The following is a 23,500-nucleotide window of genomic DNA, read 5'->3' as shown; positions in this document are numbered from 1 at the left end:
TATATGACACAAATATCATTATTCTTGTTCTCTACAATGCTAAAATTTGGATATTATTATTTTTTTTCAAAGTGAAAAAATTGATCATGGTTTTCATTGTGTCGCATTCAAATTCTATAATCGCATAATTCTAGCTACTGATTCCANAATCCATGGAGTTTTTGAAAATTACAAAGCATTTCCAATATCTCTCAAATATTCGAGAATTGTTGAATAAATGGGAAAACAATTGATAGGAAAGGGCGGCATTTTGCAAATAAAACTGATTTGAAGCAGTCATGTGAGCCCAAATACTGCACTCTGATTAATTGAAATGAGAAAGGAGGAAATAATTTAGNATGAACATAATCATAAACATGGATAGTTCAGTGGTAATTTTTAGGAGCAAGGCCTTTAATTTAGTTTGAGAGAGAAAAGTCATGAAATTTGAAAATTCACTGAAAATTTAATGGAATTCAACATTTCTTAACAGTATGAAAATAAAAAGTTGTTTGAATTTTCATTTAAAACGTGAATATCCTGTACCTAATTATTTACTCTGTATTTTCGATTAATAAACCAATTATAATTGTTCTAATCATTTAGGTCGGAGGCAATAGAATGATTCAACTTTCTTAATGTTGCGTTTACTAAGGTTTTCTCCAAACAAAGTTGATTAGAATCAATAACTAGAATTATGAGTTTATATATGACGTTTTTTACATGAAGGGCAGAAGAATCTGAATTCACTACAGTGAAAATGATGATGGATTTTTTCACGTTGACCAAAGAATAATAATAATATTAAAATAAAAAAATTCAGTTATGAATGAACAGCTGTGACTCAATATTCCATAACAGTAGAGAACAGAAATGATGATATTTTCATAATATCTGAAACATTAACATGAATTTCAGATTCACAAAAAAGAATCGAACAAAAGTCAAATTGTCATTTTACGTTTTAATTTCCAATTTGGTGCTGAAAACATGAGGTGACAATATTCTAAATACGGTATTATGTTCATGATATGAACAATAGATTAATTGAATTACCGAGTGAACTGATTGAAAAATTGTATCACGGTGTTGGCATGCACGTTTACCAGAGTATCACCAAACATTGAATTCCGGCAATTTACTCTTCGAATTATGTTCGAGTAGAAATTGGATTGTAATTATGATTGAAATCTTATTCAGTGAGCAGAGGAATTAGCATATGTGCAGGTTATTCATTGCAATATAAATATTTCATAGTTAATAAATTGAGCACAGCATTTTCATCAGTCGCACTGCTTTTTGCAATGAGAATGATTATCAATGGAAGAAAGAAATTCTAAGTCCGACGGGAAAAAAGGCATAATGAACATTGCAGCCGGAATTGTGTTATAAATATAGAAAGAGCCCGGTGGCTTGGCGCAGTGGGTAAGTTCGTTGCCTCACATGCGATAGGTTCGGAGTTCAAATCCCAGCCGGGTAGAATGGTGCGACCTAACCATTTAAAGTCTTGATCATCATCGCAGTATATCCCTACCGGGTCGAAGCGATGTAAAAATAACAATAAAAAAAAATGGAAAGAGCCCTTCAGCTTGACTAAGATAATAATCAAAAGTCGAAACTATTGAAACTGATAATATGAACATTTTAGAGTAGGTTTTATCTTTTATGTGAGCACTCATCAAGAGATTGTTGGAAATTAATGAATACGTGTTTCAGCTTCGTTACAAAATCCATCTCTAAGGGGGTGAATAGGGAATTAATTATAGAAACTTCGAGGAAGGTTGCAGGTTTCCAAAAAAATCAGAGAACTATCAATTTTTTTTCCAAATGTAAGATAATTCGGGAGTTTTCCAAAAATTCAAGACCATTATGAGATTTTCTGAAGAACTTGGAGACAATCCATGGAGTTTTTGAAAATTACAAAGCATTTCCAATATCTCTCAAATATTCGAGAATTGTTGAATAAATGGGAAAACAATTGATAGGAAAGGGCGGCATTTTGCAAATAAAACTGATTTGAAGCAGTCATGTGAGCCCAAATACTGCACTCTGATTAATTGAAATGAGAAAGGAGGAAATAATTTAGAAATTCCTCGGATTTTCTCCACAATTCCACAAAAAATTTTCAAGTTTCCTGAAAAAAATTCATATAAATTTCGGAAGTTTATAGAAAATTTGAAAAAATTTCAGATGATTCACCAAAGTTTCAAGTTCATGACATCGTCGAATAAAATTGTGAAAAAGACCATGAATGAAGAGAAGACACTTCGAATTAGCGAAAGAACATCAGAATTGACCACATAATTTTTCTAGAAAAATAATTGAATACTTTTGTCAAGTTGTAAACAGAAATAAAGAGGGAGGCGAAAACAAAAAAATTATGGACTGTGAGAAATTTGATAATTGTTGTTTTTCACTCGGAATATAATTTTGATTACAATAGTAATTAAAACTTCATTCAGTGAGGACGGAAACTCAGAATTAGTGGATCACTTATTGAAATATTGAAGTTGAACAAGCAATGAACCGAGACACATTGTTTTCATTAACTTTAACACTCAATAGACTAAAACGACGATAAATCATTAATTTTCGAAAGAAACAAAAAAAACAAAGGGATCATAAATGGGCATCAACGTCGCGGCCGCGGCGGCGCTGGTTATACGTAAACGTGTGGGAGGGAAGATGTACAGTGGACTCTCCTTTATCCGCCGACTCCGTAATCTGCGCTCACTCCCCTCGAGGCCTGTTGCCCCTCAAAAACCTTCCACCACTCCATATCTATCGTGCATCCTTCTCTTTGACGTCACGCTATGAAATGTGCAGTGGGCCACAAATGTACGTGGTCCTGCCACGATTCCCCCCACTATTCCTGACCCTTCCCCTCTTCTAATGCTGCTGTAAACTGGACGAGTGGGGATGTTCCTTTATCTGCGTTTCACATGAAGTGACGTCACGACCGAGTCCTGAGGCCTGCGGATAAAGGAGTGTGCACTGTATCATCACCAAGGTATTTAGAAAAATGTTTTAGGTGTTTAAATGGTGCAAACCCGGAGTAACACCCAGGTGGGTTATTAACAACCGCTGAATACACCTATGCTGTGTCAGAATTGATTGTTTAAAAAAACCCAAAGTGATCGCCGCAAATGAATATATGATACTCGACAGATATCAAATAAATCAATAAACTCGTTCTATTATCGAAAAATTAAATTCTTTGATTGAAATACGAAGGCTTGTTAAGTTTGGTCACCACCGTGGAAGTAAGAAATCCGTAACACTCTATTATTCTGAATCTTTTAAATTTGTAGTAGAGTGGTGCTAGGACTATACTTCTAGACCATTATGACATATAGAAACGTAAAAAAATTACTCTACAGGCATTCACATTTTGAAAAATGTGCGAGGTGAAAAATCACAATTTGCAGAGAATCACCCATATATCTCAGGAACTACTGGGCCGATTGGGCTGAATCATCGCGCCAAAATAGAGTTCATTCATAGCTATCAGGAGCCAAATTTCAGATTTCTATCTACCGATTTCACCGTATTGCTTCCGAATGGAAGCTTTGCAATCGTTCGATTTTCGAATTTTCTAATTTTCATTGGAAATGATGTAGAATGGTCTGAAACGTGGAAATACGAAGTTTGACGACCATGTCTGTATGTTGGTCCCTCCACCGCCACTTGCCCGGTGGTCAACTTTTAGAAAATCGAGTAATAAATTGACTAAAAAAATTTTTAAAAATGTGAAATTTTGTCAGATTATAGGTCTTAATAAGGACTAACTCTGTGCACAAGGTCAGCTCGATCGGTTCAATAGTTGTTGAGGAAAAGCGATTTGTTTTTAAATCGTTTTTATTAAATATCTCCAAAAATAGTGAACCGATTTTATTTTATTTTTTAAATACTCGTCTCAATGCCTCCTATCTAGATCGATTGAAACCTATATATTCGTCCATGCAATGTTTTCGAGATATTTGGACTTTTCTGGTTTTTCGAAAAAATCGTTGTTCGCGTCAAATTTTCAAGTTGATAGAGATATCAACTTGAAAATTTGACATGACCTTCTTCTTATGATAACAACGGTTCCCATTTTGGATGGGCTCAATCGGATCAGTAGTTTTGGAGATATTCAACTTTTTTCGAAAATCTATTATATGCCATCTTCAGAACTACGCAACCAGTTTCACTTTTTTTTTTCAAAGTACTCGTCTCGATACCTCTTATCTAGATCAATCGAAACCTATATACCCGTCCCTGCAAAGTTTTAGAGATATTTCCACTTTTCTGATTTTTCGTAAAAATCGTTGTTCGTTCTCTAGCCTTCGCAAAAATTGAGATATCAACTTGACAATTTGACACTACCTTCCTCTTATGATAACAACGGTTCGCATTTTGGATGGGCTCACTCGGATCAGTAGTTTTGGAGATATTCAACTTTTTTTGAAAATCTATTATATGCCATATCTTCAAAACTACGCAACCAATTTCACTTTTTTTTTCCAAGTACTCGTCTCGATACCTCCTATCTAGATCAATCGAAACCTATATACCCGTCCCTGCAAAGTTTTAGAGATATTTCCACTTTTCTGATTTTTCGAAAAAATCGTTGTTCGCTCTCTAGCCTTCGCAAAAATTGAGATATCAACTTGAAAATTTGACACTACCTCCCTCTTATGATAGCAACGATTCGCATTTTGGATGGGCTAAATCGGTTCAGTAGTTTTGGAGATATCCAACTTTTTTTGAAAATCTATTATATGCCATATCTTCAAAACTACGCAACCAATTTCACTTTTTTTTTTTTCAAAGTACTCGTCTCGATACCTCCTATCTAGATCAATCGAAACCTATTGTATACCCGTCCCAGCAAAATTTTAGAGATATTTCGACTTTTCTGTTTTTTCGAAAAAATCGTTGTTCGCTCTCTAGCCTTCGCAAAAATTGAGACATCAACTTGAAAATTTGATACGACCGTCGACCTATCTTATGATAATAACGGTTCATATTTTGGATGGGCTCAATCGGATCAGTAGTTTAGGTACTTGGTAGCAGCAAACTCACAACCTCAAGTTCCCAGGCTCCTAGGTTAACATAAATTACGTTTTCTTAAGCAAATTTTACGCTTGAGAAATCGTCAATTAAAATCTCGATAGAAACGTATTTTACGTTTTATTCAAGTACATTTTACACCAAAAAACATCGTTCCTAGAAATTTCGAGGGAATTCAAGGAATTACGAGGAAATTCGAGGAATTCAAAGGAGATCAAGGAATTGAAGATAATTGCAAGGAGCTCAGAGGAAATTCAAGGAATTTTGTGAAAATTCAAAGAAATGCGAGAATTCCGAATACTCTACAAATTTAATATTTAATAACTTAAATTAATGTTTAAATGCATTACACATTATTTTAATGAAATTGTTGAGAAGAGGTATCAAAGGCATCCTGGATATCGGCCGAGATGTTTTTATCTATCTGTTCGATTTTAATGGTGGACGTATAAACACGTGTAAATTTATTGCTCAAATGTATCCTATTTTATTGTTGCAATCTTTAATATATTTATTGTTAAACGAAGTGATTGTTTTCACTCGAATTGTTCCCCGAATTTACAACAGATTATGGGCCCAGGAAAACGTATTTTAACGGAAATAGAACGATTTTTAAAGTAAGCAGCGTGGTGTGCTTTTGGCATCACGGGAAGAGCGTTGGCAACCGGTGTGTTTTTGGCGTACCGAAGAGGGAAACCGTTTTATTAGAATGGCGAGCACATCGACAAAGTTTGATAAATTGACAAAGGACAACTATGACACGTGGGAGTTGTAGATGAAGGCAACCTTAATTAATTGTGAATTGTGGAGTTATGTAAATGGGTCCAGGATTCGACCAGCAGAGACAGATTCGACGTTCGCGGCCTGGACTGCAGCAGATGAAAAAGCATTTTCAGAAATAATTTTGAGCATTGATAAGGCCGTGTTAAAGTATGTGAAGAAGTGTACGACGGCAAGAGAAGCGTGGTTAAAACTTAAGGATGAGTTTCAATCGAGCAGGCCGGCTCGAAAGGGGTTGCTGTTGATGCAACTTGTGTCACCCAAAATGAAAGAAGGCGAAGATTTGAGAAAGCATCTCGATGATTTTATGGATACCGTGGATAAATTAGGAGAGATGCAGGTAGATAATGATTTGGTGACATTTTCAATGCTGTGGAGTTTGCCGATGTCGTTCGATTCTTTTCGTCGAGCGATGACAACCAGAGATGAAATACCGTCGCCAGAGGTGGTGAAGATCAAGTTTCAAGAGGATTACGAATCGAGGAAGTACGTGGCAGCTGAGGAGAATACACAGGATGTGCTTTTTGCCCGAGGAGCGAAGAGTTTTTCAGGAAAAAACAGAGGAGGAAGTTTTCACCAACAGAGTTTTCGGCGTTCACAGTCGCAGAATCAATTACCAGGTGTGTCAAATACAGTAAATGGTTGTTTCAAGTGTGGAAAGCCTGGCCACATAGCTCGTTTTCATTTTTCCAGGTTACCATAGTCACAGTCGGCCCAACAGTCACGTCATTAAGCACGACAGAGCGAAGAAGAGGAGCAGCGAAGAGACAGAGACGGGCAGTCAAGCGGATTTTGCTGAAGAAATTGCGTTCCACGTTTTGCCCGACGGCGTGAGAAGGAGCTGGTGCCTGGACAGTGGGTATACGTCCCATATGGTGGCGTCTAAGGATGTTTTTGACACCTACTCTGTGATAAACAAGCCTTTAAATCTGGCCAACAACTACACAACGAGTATAAACGGAGTGGGAGAAGTCAGAATGGTCGTGAGTAACGGAAATAACGACCAGAGAATCACATTAGAAAAAGTCTATCACGTCAAGGATTTACGGACTAATTTACTATCGGTTTTAAAAATTACCGACAGAGATTGTGAAGTCATTTTTCGCAAAGGAGAGGCAGTGGTCAGAGATAAAAGCGGAAGATCACTCGTCGTAGCGGAGAGAAGAGGAAATTTGTATTTCGTCAAGGAGGGAGCAGAGACTGTTGATGCGGCCGATGTGACTGGAGCGTGGAAACCTGAGGGATCGTTAGAATTATGGCACTATCGACTTTGACATTTGAACGTGGAAGACATGAAGAAGATGTCGAGAGAAAATATCATTCATGGATTAAATTTTAACCGTGGAGAAGAGTTGAAGAGTTGCGAAGTCTGCGCCCGTGAAAAATTAACACGTCTACCGTTTGCGCCGACTGAAGATTTTCGCACGAGTGATGTTTTGGAGGTCATGCATACGGACGTTTGCGGCCCAATGAGATGTGGTCTACGTGGATGGCAAGTCCAGATGGGTTACCGTGGTTTTTTTGAAGGAGAAGTCGGAGATGTTCGAGAGCTTCAAGAAATACAAGGCGTGAGTGGAGACTGAGACTGGCAAGAAGATCAAATTTCTGCAATCGGACAACGGGAGAGAGGTGTGCAATCGTGTTTTCGACGAGTTTCTGGAGGAACATGGGATTCAACGGCGTTTGACGGCGCCGCGCACACCAGAGCAGAATGGCATTGCCGAGCGGATGAATCGTACGCTCGTCGAGATGGCGCGTTGTCTATTGCGCCCGGAGAGGATGTCGCCGATGTTTTGGGCCGAAGCTGTTAATACCGCAGCTTACATCAGGAATCGCTACGTGAGCAGGTCGTTGAAGGGTCCGACTCCTCACAGTATCTGGAAGAAACCGACGCTCGTGCATTTCAAGATTTTTGGCTGCAGGGCATTCGTGCTGGACAAGTCGCAGAAAGGAAAATTCAATTCTCGTGCCGAGGAGTATGTTTTCGTAGGTTATTCGATGGAGTCGAACGCTTATCGTCTGTGGAATCCAGAGAGTCGAAGGTTAATCGTCAGTCGTGATGTTAAATTCATGGATTCGTTTTATTTCTCAGATGACTTCGAGGATTTTTGTGCCAAGGAAGATGATGTGGACAGTTTACCAGGGGATACATCGACGGTGGAGGTCACGACGGACTTGAGACCAAGGAGAAGCCCAGTGAGAATAACTCTGAATTTTCGACGCAGAGTTCCGAGTATCCGGACTCGTCGTAAACCAGACAGGCCGAGGCTTCATCGTACTGGTTCCGTGGGAGGACCCAGGAAAATCTATTCACATTACGATGACGCTGAAGAAGGGACTGAAGACCTTCAGGTTCCATGTGATATCGTCGATGACGTTTTCGACGATGGTTCAGTAGCACCGTTGACGGAAGCTGATGTTGGTGAATTCGTTCATTATTCTGTTTTATCGGAAACTGAGACCCGGGAAGAAGCAACGAAGTCGGAAGAGGCAGTTTCCTGGAAGGCGGCTCTGGAAGACGAATTCTTGTCGCTCATTTTTAACGAAACTTGGGAGCTAGTGGATCATCCCGCCGATCGTAAAGTCATCAAAAATCGGCTCGTGTTTCGCACCAAACAGGACGGGGAACAAGAAAAGACAAAAGTTCGTTTGTTGGCGAAGGGATGTTCACAAATTCCTGGCGTCGACTTCACGAAGACGTATTTCCCGGTGGTGAAGGCTACTTCCATTCGTCTCGTGGCTGCCTTAGCCGCTGAGAAAGGTCTGGAGATACATCAAATGGACGTCATCACCGCATATTTGAATGGACATCTTGAGAAGACAATTTATATGGACATTCCAGTACAGTTAGGGGAGGTACTCGAGAAGATCGTCGCTGGAAAGCCAGTTGGTCTCGACGCGAAAGTGGTTACGGACCAAAGAACGATTCTGGCGGCTAAGCGGTGGTTGCAGGCTCTGAAAGAGAAAGAAGATTGTGTCTGTTTGCTGAAGCGTGCACTCTATGGATTGAAGCAGTCAGGACTCCAGTGGTATCGGCATCTGAGGGATGTATTGCTGAAAATGGGGCTGAGTTCGTCGTCGTGCGACCCGTGTCTCTTCTACATCAAAAACGAAAAGGGGATATTGTTGATCACCATTTATGTCGACGATATACTCGTCGCCTCCAACAACTTGTAGTGGATTCAGCATGTCAAGGTGACGCTGTCGCGATATTTTCGAATGAAAGACCTGGGCAAAGTCAACAAGTGTTTAGGAATAGAGTTCCATCAGGATGAAAGTGACTGTAGCGTCAGTCTGTCCCATGGCGATCACGTGGACAAGCTATTGGAGAGATTTGGCATGGTTGACTGCAAGCCGGCCAATACACCTATTGAAACCAGTTGTATCCTGACGCGTCCGGAAGTTCTTGATGAGCAGTTGATGAAGGAGTTACCATACCAGAGTCTGATCGGAGGGTTGCTGTACCTGGCTATATCAACGCGACCGGATATTGCTTTCGCGGTGAGTTTTCTGAGTCAATTCAACTCGGGTTATAATCAGAAATATTGGAAGGCGGCGAAGCGAGTTTTGAGGTATCTCAAGGGTACCAGGAATTATCGAATTCGCTACACCAGGAGTGATCAGGAGCTTCACGGTTTTGTCGACGCGGATTGGGCGGCTACTCGTTTGTATCGAGGTTCTTTTTCGGGCTACGCATTTATCGACGCGTCGAGTCCGATTAGCTGGGAGGCTCGTAAGCAACGTATCGTTGCGCTGTCCACGACGGATGCAGAGTTGGTGGCAATTTCGGAGGCGACACGTGAGGCGCTTTACTTTCGGAAACTACTGCAGTCGATCGGCCTGCAGTGCGACAGCATTACACTCTGGAATGATTCACAGAGTACTCACAGTTGAATCAAGAGCTCCACGACACACTCCAGATCCAAGCATAGCATATTCGGCATAACCTCGTCCGGGAGAATATCGACGACTTTTCTGATGCTGGAATACACGTCAACAGACCAGATGGCTGCCGACGTGCTCACCAAAGCATTGACACATGCGTGTCATCTAAACTGTCTATCTTTATTGGGAATTGAAATTTTATAATTGAGTTGTATGTTGCAGAAGTTCGTAATTCATCAGTCTGCTTTGAAGGGGAGGTATTGAGAAGAGGTATCAAAGGCAGCCTGGATAGCGGCCGAGATGTTTTTATCGACGCCTGATATATCGTATGCCCGTCGTCACGCGCGTCAATCTATCTGGTCGATTTTAATGGCGAACGTATAAACACGTGTAAATTTATTGCTCAAATGTATCCTATTTTATTGTTGCAATCTTTATTATATTTATTGTTAAACGAAGTGATTATTTTCACTTGAATTGTTCCCCGAACTTACAACAGGAATAATGAAAATGATTCTTCGAAAAAGAAATTGAAGATTTTAGGAGATAAAAACAAGAGAATGTCCCTCTTTCAATAAATAATTCTCGTGATAAATTCTAACATTGAATAATCTTCGTGTGAAATTTTGAAATGGAAAATCTACTTTTGTAAATCCGTTAAAATCTAATCTTCAATTGATTAGGATTTTATTTGGTTTCCAATCTGATGATTTAAAAAACAACAATTTTTCTATATAACACATTATCTTGTATAATTATCGATGGATCGATTCTTCGTGATGTACTTATCTTATTTTTCAATAGAATAGCTATGGATCCATTCGGAAGCTTACTACCAATGGCATTGGTAGAAATGAANCGTGTGAAATTTTGAAATGGAAAATCTACTTTTGTAAATCCGTTAAAATCTAATCTTCAATTGATTAGGATTTTATTTGGTTTCCAATCTGATGATTTAAAAAACAACAATTTTTCTATATAACACATTATCTTGTATAATTATCGATGGATCGATTCTTCGTGATGTACTTATCTTATTTTTCAATAGAATAGCTATGGATCCATTCGGAAGCTTACTACCAATGGCATTGGTAGAAATGAAAAATAAAAAAGACAACTAACGCATGTAGTAATGGTCAAATATCTTCTGCCGAATAGGATCGGTCAACTGCTTGTTTATGTTGAATTTTCGAAAAATTGTTCACCCAAAATCCAAGTTGTCACACACATAGATACAGACATGACGTAAAAACATCATTTATCCACGTTTCATGACATTCTACATCATTTCCGATCAAAATTAGCGAATCGAAAAATCCGTCAAATAAAAGGCTTCCATTCGAAAGCAAAATGGAATCAATCTGCAATAACTTGATGAAAATTCAATTAAGATTCATTATAGACGACTTTAAAGAAAAATAAATACTCTTCAAAATGATGTATAAATATCCCTGTCGAGTCCACTTAGAAGTATTGAAAAATCCAACCAAAAATAATTTTTCAAGTCAAACATAAAAATTCAATTTTCGCCTAAAAGCCTCATAAGTCAATGAAAAATAGTCAGAATTGAAGACAAGTCAGGTGTCAATTTGAAGCTTATTTCGTAATGTTTCGAATGAGCATACGATAAGTATGCTTCGTCAAAGAGGAAAGAGAGTATTAACGTAAAAACCAAAAGAAAGTCCTTGGTTACGGACACGGATTTGCCTATAATGGATGGAAAATTCCCTGACCATAAAAAACGTATTTTTGTATGAAAGGTGAAAAACTGTAAGGTGAAAAGCGTAGTAGGGCGCTTGAGTGGGGACGCCGACATTCCGCTTTGAAGACCGTAGAATGGGCATATTGAAATTCACCTTAGAGGGTTAAAACAATTGATACACGAGAATCACCCGACATTGATAATCAATCAGCAATAAACTGATTCATGCAGATTAGCTCCTTTACCGAACGAAGTTGAAAGACAGACGGTAGAATAAAACTATCTTTGGTTGGCGAAAAAACTGATCAAGTGAATTTTCGTCGTTATTTCCCATTTTCACCCTTCAAATTTTCCTTGAAATCAATTTTTATTCAATTCAGATTTTTTTTTCAATGTTTGTCAGATTTCGAAGAATAAAATTGAGTATTCGTTTTCCATTGCATAGAATGGATTTTAAAAAACGAATCTTAGATTTAGTCTGTCTGCTCGACTCGATTTTGTAAATATTATGCAAGAACAAGCAAAAAAGAGTGCATCGAAAGAAAAATTTTTTTCACGGGCTATTATACATAATTTATGACGTATAATGGGTACTTCATTTCATTTTCTAGAGTGTAACGAAAATTGTGGAATACGAAAATCTACTTCAGATGGAAATTGTGCAGTAAAGGAAGTATGGTTAAGAGAATTTGCAAAGCCTTTTTAATTTTAGCGAGGTCCCCCCTTAAGAGGTGGTCGCTCTGTCAACTTTTAACAAAAAAACATACAGAAAAAAATTTGTCTAGAAAATTAGGATGCTAACATATCTTTAGTGAAACAGGATGGAACTCTCAGTATTTTTGCAGTTTTTATATTGCTGGGAATATGTGTCTCCCAAAAAAACAAAAGGTCTTTCGTAAAGAAAAACTCGCCAAGAACGGATGCGACCGTTGGTCTGTTTACAAAATTTGTGAAATCGAGCAAAGCTGTAGTGCCAAGTACAAATTAATAAAGCCTAAAGATTGTGACACAACTCATATAAAACTGAAGAAATAATAAAAATCATGAAAATGACATTCAAAATTTGAGATGATAAAAATTCCAAGTCAATTTACTTGGCTGACGATTGAAGCTACACAAAATCGCGCCAAGTAGGTTGACTTGAAATTTTTATCATCTGAAATTTTGAATATCATTTTCATGATTTTCATTATTTCTTCAGTTTTATATGAGTTACGTCATAATCTCTAGGCTTTGTTACTCTGTACTTGGCACTACAGCTTTTGCCCAATTTCCCAACTTTTTGTGAACAGACCAACGGTGGCACTCGTTTTTGGCGAGTATTTTTTTTACAAAATAACTTTTGTTTTTTGAGAGATCTCATATATTTTTGTAAAAACAAAGCAGTGTGATCTGTATTTTTGATGTTTGTAAACGGAACAACACCCGTTCTTGGCGATTTTTTTTATAATTTTTTTTTGTCTTTTTTTGAAGATTTCGTATATTTTTGTGAATACACCGTTCGATCTCACAAATCACTGTAAAACGAATACGGATTGAACTTTTTTTTTGACGTGGATACGTCTATGATTTCAATATGGGGGGTCATTTTGGGAAAAGATCCTTATGTGCAGCGCCATCTATCGGAATTCTAGAAAATTCTAGACATTTCGAGGTAATTCGAGAAGTTTCTTGAAATTTCGAGGAAATTCAGGGAGTTTTTAGAAAATTCGAAGGAATTCAAGGGATTCTAGAAAATTCGAGAGAATTTAACGAGCTTCTAGGAAATTCAAGGGAATTCATTGAGTTTCTAAGAAATTCGAAAAAGAAGGAAAGACCATGGACATATCCACGTACAATTACAGCAGTATCAAAAATACAGCAACCTGCAATTTTGCAGAATTTTTTTATTTCCTACTTTCGGTGGAGATTTTACACACTTTACAATTTTTCGTATACCGGAGTATAATTCTAGGCCACAAAACGACCATCGTTTTTCTCCCTCCAAACGATTTTTTTACTCATTGCACCCATCTCATCAATGTATATTTTTAATATTACAACTTGTGTTAAATTCAAGAACTCAGTCTCGATTATGGCCTTTTGTTGTTAAAAATTGATATTTTCTTTTTTTTTTATTTCACATGAAATATTATAGCAGAAGGATTTTTAGTTAAGAGGTTAAAGTTTTGTTTTAGTACAACTTATCTCACGAACGAGAATTAATGTTAATCAAAATCATGGTCTCGATGAATATATTTACAATTTTTCACCGCTATCACCCATCACTTTAGTGGGAGAATGGTTATTTAGTACACATTTTTGTTAATCGAACGAGAATCATTCGGTTTAATTAACAGAAGACGCCGGTGTTTACGTCGAATGGCATCGAAACGCGGGACCGATCCACAAATCCCTTTTGAATGTCGAACTGACGTCATCCAACATAGCCAACTCTCAACACCTCACAAGAACGCGAGGTAGAAATCAATGGTACCAACGTTCCCACTAAAATCTGCCTCGAACGTCTTACGATGAGAAAGATGAAGAAGAGACCCACACTGAAATTCTGTAGATCGTCATATTTCATTCATTTTAGCATGAAAAAATATGATAAAAATTGCAATGGATGGCTTATAAAAACATTTATAGTAAAATTATAATTCAAAATGTGCTGCTGTTTGAAATTTGTACGGAAAATAACGGTTTGCGGGCGTGAAGGGGGACGTTGGCTGGCGTATATAACAGGCAGTTGCGCACCCGTTCTTGGCGACGGGACGCAACTGCGTCCCTTCATTTTTTAAATATTTACACCATCTTGATATGCAAGAATTCTTTTTTATTTATGCAAGAATTTTTTTGAAAAGTAGAATGCCGAATTCAGAATTTTCCATAGAAAAACCGTAAAAACACTGGGTTCCCAGTCTCATCCCATGAGAAGATATTAACATCCTACTTTTCTAAGTAAATTTGAAATGAAATTTCAGGACAATATTTTTTGTGAACAGAAGGAATCCCAAAAATTTAGGTACTTGGGGAAAACAAACTTCAAATCTTAAATTTCCGGAAAGTTGTCGTAATTCTCTGACTTTTCTCTGATATTTCCAGACCAATGAAATTCCCTGACAATTCCCGGTTTTCCAGATTTTCCTGACGACTGAACACCCTGAAAATTCCATCGTTGTTCATAGGGGTGGAAATCGATAAGGGAATGTTTAAAGAATATCTAAAAAAAAGGTTTAGATTTTTTAAAAAATTTCCCCGAAAATGAAAAAGGGGCATTTTGGATAAAGGGAGGTTAAGCTCGTCTGTCCATCCGAAAATACATTAAGCCCCCTAAAAAAAAAAGATCGCGTACTATTCATGTTGAAATTTTTTTTCGATATTTAAAAGAAATTTTAAGATGCGTATTGTATTTTTAAAAAAATTTCAAATTCCAGATCATTTGGTAGACATTCTCTCCCAAAATTTTCCATTTTCAAACTTGGAGGATGGGAGGCCAGTTTCACCGTCATAGTTCCGAGTTGTCTGATTTAATATAAATACATAGATGGGGAAATATGCTTGTTGTAGAATTCATTGGCATAAATTTTTGAAGTTTTAATCGTTTATTTTAGTCCATTTATCATCTCTGAGGATACATGCATTGTAATGGCCTATTGCCTGAGGGCTGATCTCCGGATTCATGAAATTGACGGTGCCTAAGAGACGATATGATGCATGGTGTAGATTCAAAACTTTGGGAAAAGCATTTCATGATACTTGCAAGGTATGGTCTGAAGGACATTCTACGAAGAGATATTTGTGGAAAACGATCGATTCATGGTGATAATCATGATTCCCTAAACATTGGAACGTTTGACAAAATTTCCTAAATAGTAATACTTAACACCCTTAAAAAATCGTTGTAAGAAAATTGAAATAATGCTTCTATGTTTGGCTTGATCAAAACTTCATTATTAGCCCTCGAGTGGTCGCGCTATGAGTAAAACGTAGTCCTTTTCATTTGTTTTATAACTGCGAAAATATCGATAATCACGAAATGCCAATTTCGGAGTTTCTCAAATATTCTGTCCTGGTGACATTAAATCCGGTTTTATTGTTCTGCAGCCTCCATATCCTTTTTCAATTAATTTTTCAATGAAGTGCGGTCAGAGAAAAACAGCGCTGCACTCGTTGCGCCACCAGAGTCGTAGCAGAAATTTGACGAGCGACGTTACCAGCCCTCGTGCTGTTCCAGCTGGAAGATGGAAAATCGCGGGACGATGAGCAGCCAGATTGTCGACGTATTATTTGATGAGAAATAAAAACAGGTAATTATGCAAAAAACATATATTTCAAGGAGAGAAGGTTTCATTCACATTCACAATGGATTTTCCAAGCAGAATTAATATGAATTACAGTAAAAAAAATTTCAATGTGTAGTGTGTTGTGATGTGGACATTCATGAATGAACGAAATAAAAAATCACATTTATAACGGAAAGTTGAGATCATTAAATAATAATAGTGTCGAGTATTTGATAATATTGATAATAAATCTACTGTCTTTCGGATTTTCCAGGAGAACATTTCCAGGAGAAGACCAATTGACGAGAGATAATTTTTTTGTCATGTCAGTAGAGATAGGTGATTGTTGAGAAAATACCGTTGTCACTGTAAATTGTAAGTTGAAAAAAAAACAATCTTCCCTATGTATACGAATTTGATATTTCATTTGATATTTATAAAATAAATATTCTTTGTCTTGTCCATATAATTGTTTCAGAAGTAAAAAGGAAAAAAAGTAGAAGAAAAAACAATTTGATTCATTTCACTTTCCCACAATTCATAATCGGCGCGCTTGCGACTGAGAACAGGATATCGCTCTGGCAACGTCGCACTGGAAAATACACGGACTGCGTAGCGCTTAGCACGCGACCAGAATCACTGAAATAGAGCATTGATCTCTATATAACTGGATAGCATGTCCTTCTTCTTCTTCTTCTTTCTTATGGCTCCAGCTACATTGGCTATTCGGCCGTTATCCCTCTACGGGACGTTTCAGGATTTAGGAATTAGATTTGTTGGTAGGGTAGATATACTGCGTTACCATGGGCCGTCTTACTCTTTTAACTGTACCCCATTCGGGCTAGGACTGCAAGGGAAACCATGAAAAACCTCAGTCGTATAGCCGGCCGATTGTGCAGAGCCCTAATGAGCCCTTCTGTCACACTGACTAGAGGGGCACATTAGGCCACCACACCGTGCCTACCTTCCGAAATTTTTGGGCGAGGGTGTTCCTAAGCGGTCACCCATCCAAGTACTAACCACGCTAAACGCAGCTGCACTCGGATGTCCGCCGGAGCAACACCTAACTCACCCAACCATTACGGTCGGTTGGATAGCTGGTCCTTATGGACCCAGCACGCCAAAAGTGAGGCGATTTGAAGGCTCACCCAGCGCCGTCTATTACCGGCGGTGGTACTAAATCCGATACCAGTGCGCATGCGTCATCTAAATTGTTGCTAGTGGGAATGGTAATTTTACCGTGCGTTGATAACCAAAAATTCATTGTGGAGCTGAGTGACGTGTTTTTATTTGTGTTGCGATATTGTTTATCAACTTACCAAGAAAAATAATTTAAAATTAAATTGGTGAAACATTGTACCTCATATGAGTTTCAATCGTTTGTTGTGTTTATTGTAAGAAAAATAAAACACAATGGAAAAATCTATCGTTTCATGAGTAAGTACGTAATATCGTATAGTCGATATTCACCCTTGGCGATTGAAGGATTCAATCAAATAACAAATGAAAAAATAGAAAACTAAATAGAATAGGAATAAAACCCCCTGATGGATACCATCTGGACGAGTTTTGTTTTTCATCCATTCATCATTTTTCATGAGCAAAAAGGTGGTAAAATGTGAAGGGCATTTCTGGATCCTAACTGTCATATTACTACCCCCCACTTCGAATATCATGCCCACGCATGCGCATTGTTGTATATTTTAGTACCACCGCCGGTTATAGGGGCGCTGGGTGAGCCTTCAATTTGCTTCTGAAGCGCTTTAGGGAACAAGTCATCCAGTTATATAGAGATCAGTGAAATAGAGTCATACTGGAAAGGGAACTACCATGCTATGCCCGTGAGCGGAAAACGAGTCAGAGAGAGGTAGATTTTCAAGGAAGCCTGTCTCACTCTCTCCGGCGCTGGGCATACGCAGAGCGTACAAAACCACGCGCAGTACAAGCAAGTTAAGAACGTTCGTTGGAGCTATACCCAGTGAGTCCAAGAGTTGTAAAAATAATTGGGATGCTGTGAGAATAAAGAAAAATACTGTTGGACACAAAAAGTTGTTCACTACAAAATTAGACGAAGTGTACACGAGTATTATGTATTGTTAGTGACGAAAAATTATTAAAATCAAAATGGTGAGCAGTTGCTGCGTAAAAAATTGCCCCAATTTTTGGTTTCCCAATACTAACCTCACATACCATATGTAAGTGATTTTTTTTATTGTTTTATTGAAGACTACGATTAATATTAGTGATTAATTTGAGAAATCCTTTTATATAACATATGAATTATTTTTTTTACTCACAAGGAGAGGCCAAGGGTTGTAGGTAAAAGTTTTCAGTCAGCTTGATAATATTCAAAGGGTGTTACTAGTTGTTCCTCATCCCGACATTAAGGGCAGACGGCTAATAATAAGGGAGAAATTTCACCCGAAAGGTTTAGTCATAACACATGATTTTCAAAGTAGCATTTTGGTCGAGTAGCAGCGGGTCTGCCTACCAACTCGGCGATCCGGGTTCAAAACTCCTTCAATATTTTTTTTTTTCACAGAAAATGTTTGTTTTCTGATTATCAGTTTTGGTAAGAAACGTTTGGAGCAATGGCGAAAAGTTGTGCCCAGCACAAGTGCCGTCAGTGTAGCTACAATTATTTGCGGTGTTCGTTTTGACGATTCTGACTATTACAACTGGCACCAAACGAACATTAAAATCCATATACGGCATTCGCTTATTTATATTTTTTCCATCGTTTGTATGACACGAATTGGACTTTGGTTTATTAAATTTTTCTACACTAACACTCTGGACATTTTCATTGATTTTTCCTACTCATATCTAATGAAAAAAAAATGTAACATTTTTCATTCTTTATTACAGTATTGGAACGACAATAGAGACTGATTCTGATGGAATTAATGGGACACCGAGGCATCTTTCTGAAATTTAAGAATTGATTTCTCTTCCAATGATAATCTACAATATTCAATCGTTGACTTTCCAAAAATTCACACACACGCGGACATACACAGGCATTTTCTAAAAACATCCTATCTTAACGTTTCATGACATTATTGGAAGATCGTAAGAATTGACGACTACAAAGCATCCATGCGGAAGCAAAATTGACAATAATTCATGCAAGTTCCCTATTCTGTGATAAATTTGCTGCTATTCTTTAAAAATTTTCTTTAAATAATTAAGTGAATTATTCGCTTCGTATGCGTAACGTGTTAGGCGTAAATAGGAGTGGAGAACTGAAATTAATCATTATCATCATCATTACTGCCCTTACACGGAGAGAAATGTTTAGTAAAAATCACGGAACTTACAATTCGCTCACCGATTACGGAATCGACTCAGAAAATTTAAGTGACGGTATAATCATTTTTCACAGGAGATTCAGGTAAAAATTACGGAACGCTCTGGGGAAATTCCGTGACAGTTCCGTAAAATTTTCTACAACCACATTTCACTTCGTGTATTCAAACCTCCACGTCATATGCTACAAATTTAATTATAATTCTGTGGGGAGTCTCCACAATGTTTAAAAATGAAAAAAATATGTTTAGGGGGGGGGACCCTGGCGAAATTTGAGTCTACGGTTGATGAAAATAACTATCGAGATACTTTTAATATATCATCGGGTATCTAAAAAACAGAAAAAAACTTTGTGCTCAACCCATTTTACCCCGTACGTAAGACGAAAACGTCGTTTTACCTGTTTTTGGTTTTGAAATGCTCCTCGTATAACCATTTTAATCCGATTTAAACTGTTTTTTTTTAAACGTTCGTTACATTCCATAAAAAAATAGATATTTTTGTTTTTACCTCAATTAGATAATAGAAAAAGTAATTTTTTCTGTTTATTAATTTTTTTCCTTTTTCCGTCCGGTACAAAAATAATAATTATTATTCCGAAAACTTGTCATGTACTATTTTAATATTCAACAACACCGAATAATAATTTTTATACCGTATGAAAAAAAAACGAGTCAAGTGAAAAAAATAAATTTTTCCGTGATCGAATTCAGATAATCGAAAAAAGTACCTAGTTTAATTATATGGAATCCAACGAACATTTTGAATTCCATCAATCTTCCTCCTAAATTTTTCCTCATAACAATCATTTGTTCGAAATTATAAAAAATATTCACATTCAAAATTTTACCAGCAATCGATTTTATGCCAAAAAAAAGGTTTTCGAAAGTATCACCAATTTCAAATATTTATTCATAAACGGAGAATGTTCAAAAAAATAATAATTGTGTGAAAAATGTAATTTGAATGACATTAAATATTCATCATTTATTTCAACAGTTTCTTACGCAATTTAATTGACAAATTTGATGATTCAAAAAGGTGCAATCGTTTTTTCGCATAAAGCCCGCCAATCTAAAGAAAATGCTGTGTATAATATTTCATTTTGAAGGGTTTGTCACGTTCTTTGAGTTTTTGACTTTTGTGACCCTTAGTTCTGATCTTCGTGCCTTGATTTTTTATCCTCATTGTTGACCCTCGTCACCCATAATTTCCACCTTTAGTTTTAACTCTCGCGATCGTTAGTTTAAACCCTCGTGACCCTCTGGCTTGAACCATGTGTCGAAAATTGTTAAACATTGTGGAAACTGCCCCACAGAATTATAATTAAATTTGTAGCATATGACGCGGAGGTTTAAATAAGTTGCGCAAGGCGCGAATCACGTGACTCAGGCCCACTAATGGTGGAGTGATCAGCTGACGCTTTAGCGTACACTGATCGGAATTATTTGTATAATTTATAATAAATTAACCATACATTTTCCGATATAAGTTCCCGATTTCGTTTGACGGCAAATTTCGTCAGCTACAATGTTACAATTTTATTTTTCCGATTGGATGAGGCAGGTCGGAGAAATATATCATTAAACGATATATAGCGCAAATCTGCAATTTTTAATAATTAATTACAAATCACGCCGGAAAACTTGAACATATACATTTTCAAACATTGATCAGGGGAGTTTCAACTATCAATCACTATAATTTCATCCCCTGAAACTCAACTTTCGATGAACGCTATTTTTAACTCTACATTGACTGGACTATATGGAGTTTTTAGTCATCTCAAAGACATTCTACGAACTTCATGTCTTCAGCGATAAATTTAAAAAATTATTTATTGATCCCTGGTAGGTATTTATGGAAAATGAACACAACTTGTGATTAAGTATTGGAGTTTGCGAGGATGTGACTTACCTGTGATGGTTTCGGCGTCACGGGTACTAACGGAGGTAATTAACTTATTACGCGGGCTTCTCAATGCCTGTAAGGTCGCCCGCGTCGTAGAGGAAAGTCTCAGGGAGGCTGTTGATGGGTGAATTGGTGTATCGGTCCTGTTCGGACCCACATCCTCCACGGCGGCCAGCTTGGACACTGTGGGCGACGAGATACACGTCCTACTTCCTAAAAAACAAAAGTATGTTTTCGGTTACTAGATAAAAGTGCATTCCCAGATGCAACTACAATTGCATATCATTATCCTTATAGACTCCAATTCATTCAATAGATCCATGTATCATATGAGTTATGTCCTTGAATAAAGATTTGACTGCTAAAATTTTCAACTGTACTTTTGTCTTTCTCATTCAAGGATATATTGCAACTTAACTGATATGAGCTTTGGAACTCATTAATTAGTTGAGCGAAAGTTCAATGATAGTTTCATTATTCTCTATATGTCCCACTCTCGAATTTCAGTTGTTGAACATTAATATTCATGAGAAATCAACCAAAAAATATATAGATAAGGGGGGGGGAGCGGAGGGGTTGAAAAGGAAAGTCTCTAACGTCACAGAAAATATAATTAAACTATAATTAAAATATAATTTTCCTTTTGCACTTTTCTGGCTGAGATGTGAAAGGGAATATTTCAACATTCGATGTTGGACGGACTGTTCTGTTCAAATTTTATTCAATTTTAGAACAGGAATAAGGAACGCTTCAGACATTCACAATATCCTTATCCTAATTGTTCCAAGAAATTAGATTGTTCAGGTACAATTCGATTTTTGGTTGTTTTTAACAACTGCTCTTGAATTCACTTCATAATTTCACTTCAAATGTTGGGGAGCTGACAGGGATTATTAGAAAGGGCAGCGATGAAATCATACTCCGCGCCGGTTTGAACCAGTTGGTTTCTTAACCTAGGTGAAACAGATTTGTCTTATTGTGGCCTATTTTGTCTACACACGTCGTCGGCTAAATATTCATGGCACGCATCTGTCTGTGTTGGTGATATCCGTCGTTTATTAGGACATTACCCTTATTTGCGATGTCATTCTGCTTACTTTGGGAGCCAAAAAAGATGAAATTGTTATGTCCGGAGATGTTGTCAGCGTCGGAGGACAACTTTCACATTTTAATTTTAATACTCTCGAAACATAAACTAAGAATTATCAATAAAAGAATAATCTGAAGGATTATCTTTCATTTCTTTTAGTTTTTATTATGAGGACGACGCTATGCAGTCCTTTTCAGGCGTAAAAATAAATTGAAGTTTTATTTAGAATCAAAAGATTGATTCAATTTATTATATGTATTTAATCGGCTTCAAAGTTCTAACCAATTGAGTATTTAGATGTATACACGTTTTCAGATTTAGAAGGTTATAATTGTATCAGAACTATAACTTTTACTGTCGGAATTTTAGCAACATTAGTATGAATGACTTTGCATTGATTATTCGATTTATAGTAATTGATTAAGATTTTACAATTATACGGAAAAATATTCGTTGCTTAAATTAATATATGAATTCATCGGTAAACTAACGATTTCATCACCGGCAACGAAACCATGTGGCGTTACTTTCAATTAGTCTACCTTCTTTCACTCTTGGATAAATAATAAGAGGTTTGTGTAGAATTGAAGAGAAATAAATTAATGGGCCGGTATGAAAGGCGAAATAAAATATTGAAGGTCCCTTATATGCAAGAAAAGACACTATTCTCGATTTAAGGATGCAGTATCCCTACGCAAACACGCCCGATAGCTATCTACTATTAATTCGATAGGTTACCACGCATAGTATCGACTTAAGCGAATTACTATATGGGAAGAAACGCGAAGGTAGATCGATTTTGTGAACATTTTCCACCAGTAGTTCAATAATTTCGCGATCACTAAGAAATTTGGATTTCTCCTAAAGGGAGAGAAGCCCCCTTTAAGACTCGACCACTCGGGACGAGGAGCGATAAACGACTGGCTTGGTTTTTGATTTTGATTGTGGAAATGAGCGTTAACCCCTTAAATTGTATGGTGCAACGCTTGAATTTTTGCTGATCAGGCAGCAACAGCATGGGCTATGCTAACTGGTCTCAATTCCGTTGAGTTTATGGGTGGAAAATGTATGTGGACGAAGTAAGATTGGGAAATGACGACGGAAAGTCGGCCATTTCTCAATATTGGATTCACTAATATTTAGAACGATGATGAATTCCCAATAAAATGATGAAGAATTATTTTTGGACGTTACAAAATATTCTACAATACAAACTTTACACCCCCCTCCCCCCCCCCTAATTCAAAATAATTTAGCTGTTAACTTCAAATTAATAATTTCCTATCATTCGTGTGATGAATTGCATTCGAGGAACGAATTTTTATCAATTTCCAAAAGTACTATGTGAAATTTGTCAAACTTTTATACAGACTTTCATCCTGTATAGCACTTGTTGGTAAATATCAGTTTCCCCTCACCTTCGGCTCGATCTGGAAACTTCATGATTGTTTTTTTAAATTTATTTTACTTATTTATTCCAATAAGTTGCCTTACAGGGACTATACGCTATGGCAGTGGGGG

At 37.2% G+C, this 23,500-nt stretch overlaps 1 protein-coding gene across 1 annotated transcript in view; it reads right to left on the bottom strand.

The window, feature by feature from the left end:
- Nucleotides 1-23,500, bottom strand: part of LOC107044264 — a gene marked incomplete at its 3' end in the record, with an annotated part of 188,568 nt that overhangs the window by 101,954 nt on the left and 63,114 nt on the right. Inside the window, exon 3 of the mRNA XM_015266067.1 lies at nt 20,896-21,102. Within this exon, the coding sequence (XP_015121553.1) occupies nt 20,896-21,102 (207 nt within the window). The remainder of the gene's footprint in view (nt 1-20,895; nt 21,103-23,500) is intronic.

The sequence above is a fragment of the Diachasma alloeum genome, unplaced genomic scaffold (assembly GCF_001412515.2).
Source record: "Diachasma alloeum isolate Michigan unplaced genomic scaffold, Dall2.0 Dall_scaffold_00705, whole genome shotgun sequence".
Classification (NCBI taxonomy): domain Eukaryota; kingdom Metazoa; phylum Arthropoda; class Insecta; order Hymenoptera; family Braconidae; genus Diachasma; species Diachasma alloeum.
Note: the sequence above shows the minus strand (reverse complement) of the source record. Positions and strands in the feature narration are given on the sequence as shown.